Genomic DNA, 3595 nt, shown 5'->3' with positions numbered 1-3595 from the left:
TTTTGATTTGCATCTCTCTAATAGCTAATGATCGTGAGCATTCCTTCATATGTTTGTTGGCCGCTTGAATATCCTCCTTGGTGAAGTGTCTATTCTTGTCTTCTGATGGCCAAACTTTCTAATTTAGATAATAGAAAATAGTGACTAATAAATATTCAAATATATGAAGTTTGTCATGATTTACTTTCTCTAACTACTTCAGTTTACTTTTTTAAGTTCTGTTTTTCATTACCAAATAAAAAAAGACTCATAAAACATTTTAAACATTTTTCTGAATTTGAGTAATAGAATATTTGTAGCCTCTGCTTTTGCTTAGGGTATCTGAAAGTTATATATTCCACTTCCCAAAACTGAATAGGCCTTGAAACAGACATGTTTAAGAAACTAGTCTTTAGTTAAGCAAAATTACTTAGATTTTCTTGGTCTTTTTCTGTTATTTTCTGGTCAGTGGTTTAAAATTATAAAACAAAATGCAAAGATTTCAATAGGAATACTATATTAAAAAGGCAGATATTCTGTAATCTTGATCATATTAGCAGAGAGGAATAATTCTTTTCTTGAATAAACATTTTATTTCCTGAAGCTGTAATATAATAAGAGAAAAAACAAAAAATAACATGTTTGGTACAAAATCTTAAAGAGTTGGGAGACATTCCATAAAAGGTAAATCTCTTAATTTTTTGATCTTTTGGTAAATTTAGTCTAATTAAAATGCTTAAGATTCATTAAGTTGTTGAACAGTATTTATGGAGTGCTTACCATGTGCCAGGTAGGGGATACAACTGGGAATAAGGAAAAGACCCCGATTTCATGGAATTTATATTTTAGCTTGGGAGAAGATATAAATAAATACGAAAATATCAGGTAGTGACAAATACTATGAAGAAAATACACAGAGCTGGTGTGTTAGAGAGTACCTCTGGAGCTTTAGACCTTGATGAGGAGATGGTATTTAGGATAAATCGGCTTGGTAATACATACCTTGTGCCAGTATTGGCCGAAGAGTGTGACATATAGACAGAAGAGTTAGTAGAAAGGCCTTGAATTAGGAAGCGGCTTAAGGTGTGGGTGGAGCACAGAGAGAAAGGAGGAAAGTGGGGGAAAATATGTTGGAGAGGTAGACAGGGGCCACATTAGAAAGGGCTTTTCAGGCCATGGAAGGGAGTTTCCATTTTATTCCAGGTTTAAGGGGAAGCCATTAGAGGATTTTAAGTTAGAAGTAACATGATCTTATTTATTACATTTTAAAAAGATATGTCTAGGCAAAGGGGAGTATACCCATGACATTATAAAAGATTGGCAGACAGTATTTCTACATACATATTTGTAGGTGCCATAAAAATGTCCATATAAATAGAAATAATAGGGGACAAAGTTGTGATAGCTTCTTAGGCACAGTCAACCATCCTGATGGAGTGAGTTGTTGTACCTCTGGGCTCAGGACTGCGGTTGCAGGGGATATGAAGCTTAACTGGCATAATATACTACAGAAAAACATTGTTCTACATCCTAGTTTAGTAAGTAGTGCCTGGGGTCTTAAAAGCTTGCAAGCAGCCATCTGGATGCAGCAGTTGGTCTCTCCTCATCCAGAGCAAAGATGAATGAAGAAAACCAAAGATGCATGGAAACAGTTAGTCCAGGGGACTAGTGGACCATGTCAACCTCAGCCTCTATGACCATGAGACCAGAAGAAACTAGATGGTGCCCAGTTACCACTGTCAACCACTTGGAAAAGGGATCAGTGCAGGAGATCCTGAATAGAGTGGGAGAACAATGTGGAACAAAACTCAAAATCATAACAAAGACCAGGTGTACTGGTCTGGTAGAGCCTGGTGAAACTCCCAAGAATATGGCTTCTACTTACCTTTCAGGCCTGGGATTGAACTCACTTCTGTGACTTCTAGGCAAACAATAGACAGGCATATACGGTGAGCATTTACACCAGGTGGATACACTGTGATAGTTAAGTTTGTGTGTCAACTTGGCTGGTGCTAGGTAACCAGAACACACCCCTTAGAACAATCAATCATGGGAGAACAGAAGGTCAGTATTTGCACGGGGAGGTAGCTCAGGGAGCAGGAATGCATAGGAAAGAAGGACATAGGGAAGAGAGCTGTATTGTGGTGAATAGCAGTCAATGTCATGAAACAAAATGTGTATGAACTGCTGTATGGAAAATGAATTTGCTCTGTAAACTTTCACTCAAATCACAGTAAAAACTTAAAGAAGGAAGGAAAGAGAGAGGGAAATAGAGAAAAAGAAGCGAGAGAAGGAAGGAAGGAAGGAAAAGGAGAGAGGAAGAAAAAAAGGAAGGAAGGAGAGGAAGGGAAGAAGGAAGGAAGAAAGAAAGAAAGGGAAGGATGTAGGGAGGGAGAAAGAAGGGAAAGAGGAAGGAAGGAAGGAAGGAAGAAAGAAAGAAAGAAAGAAAGAAAGAAAAAGGTCCCTTTGGTTCCTGTGCGGAGAATGAATTATAGGGGTCAAGTTTAGAAATAGAATCCAATTCACAGACTGTTGCAACAGTCCAGAAAAGATAGGATGGGGGTTGGTGGTGGTACTAAAAGATTTGAAAAATTGTTTTGTTAAGAATGTATTTTGAAGCATCTTGATGAGCAATTAAATAGGATGATAAGGAAGAGATGGAATTCTTAGAAGCTCAGATTTAAAAGTGGTTTGTCACTACAGCGTTAAAATTTAAATGGCCAGTTTTTCTTTGCATTTGACTCTTCTGTGCTTCCATGGTATTGTTATAAACATTGCTATTAGACCACTTACCACATTTATTGTAATTGTTTGTATTTCTTATCTATTCCTAGATTGTAGCTGTTAGCAGTCAAATGCCTTAGGCACTACACCACCAGAGCTCCCTAACCTCTAGTTATTGTTGTTATGTGCCATCAAGTCGGCCCAACTCATAGCGACCCCTCCTTGGGTTTCCAAGGCGTTATCACTACAGAAGTAGATCACCCAACCTGCCTTCTGAGGAGTGGCTGGTGGGTTTGAACTGCCAGCCTTCTGGTTAGCAGTCACGTAGTTAGTGGTTGTAAAATAGATAGGTACAGATGAGAATTTTATTGATGGGCTCATCTTAACAGTGTTTGTGAAAAAGAGGGTTTGAAGCATGAAAAAACTTGAACTTTGTTTTTCTTTGCTCTTCAGGAAAGTGTTAAACCATTAAAATAAGCAATTTTTATAATACTGCATGATGGATTCATTTTTCAAATAATGCATGAGTGATTAACAAAGTGTGTTTTCCCATAGATTAATGTTCTTCAATCAAAAAGGAGATCAGAAATCCTGAAATCAGTAAGATATTTATTGAAATGACTTTTTCAGTATTTTAATGTAAAACAACATACATATTTATTCAAGTGTTTAAAGTTCCATCTAATATGTATATAAACATATATACATATATGTGTGTATATATATATATATAGATCTCCTAAGTTCATAATTGCTCTTAGCATGTTGTTGTTGCTGTTATGTGCTGTCGAGTCAAACCCAACTCATAGCGACCCCTCCTTGGGTTTCCGAGGCAGTATCACTACGGAAGTAGGATTGCCCAACCTTCCTTCCGAGGAGTGGCTGGTGGGTT

General features: G+C 37.2%; 1 protein-coding gene across 1 annotated transcript in view; it reads left to right on the top strand.

The window, feature by feature from the left end:
• Nucleotides 1-3595, top strand: part of ACAP2 (ArfGAP with coiled-coil, ankyrin repeat and PH domains 2) — a 167578-nt gene that overhangs the window by 88162 nt on the left and 75821 nt on the right. The window contains exon 6 of the mRNA XM_042781941.1: nucleotides 3259-3303. Coding sequence (XP_042637875.1) covers nucleotides 3259-3303 — 45 coding nt within the window. The remainder of the gene's footprint in view (nucleotides 1-3258; nucleotides 3304-3595) is intronic.

Source organism: Orycteropus afer, unplaced genomic scaffold, assembly GCF_000298275.1.
Source record: "Orycteropus afer afer isolate SDZICR_OR568_19922 unplaced genomic scaffold, OryAfe1.0 scaffold00198, whole genome shotgun sequence".
Classification (NCBI taxonomy): Eukaryota; Metazoa; Chordata; class Mammalia; order Tubulidentata; family Orycteropodidae; genus Orycteropus; species Orycteropus afer.
The sequence above is the reverse complement of the archived record's forward strand: the minus strand, read 5'-3'. Positions and strand labels throughout refer to the sequence as shown.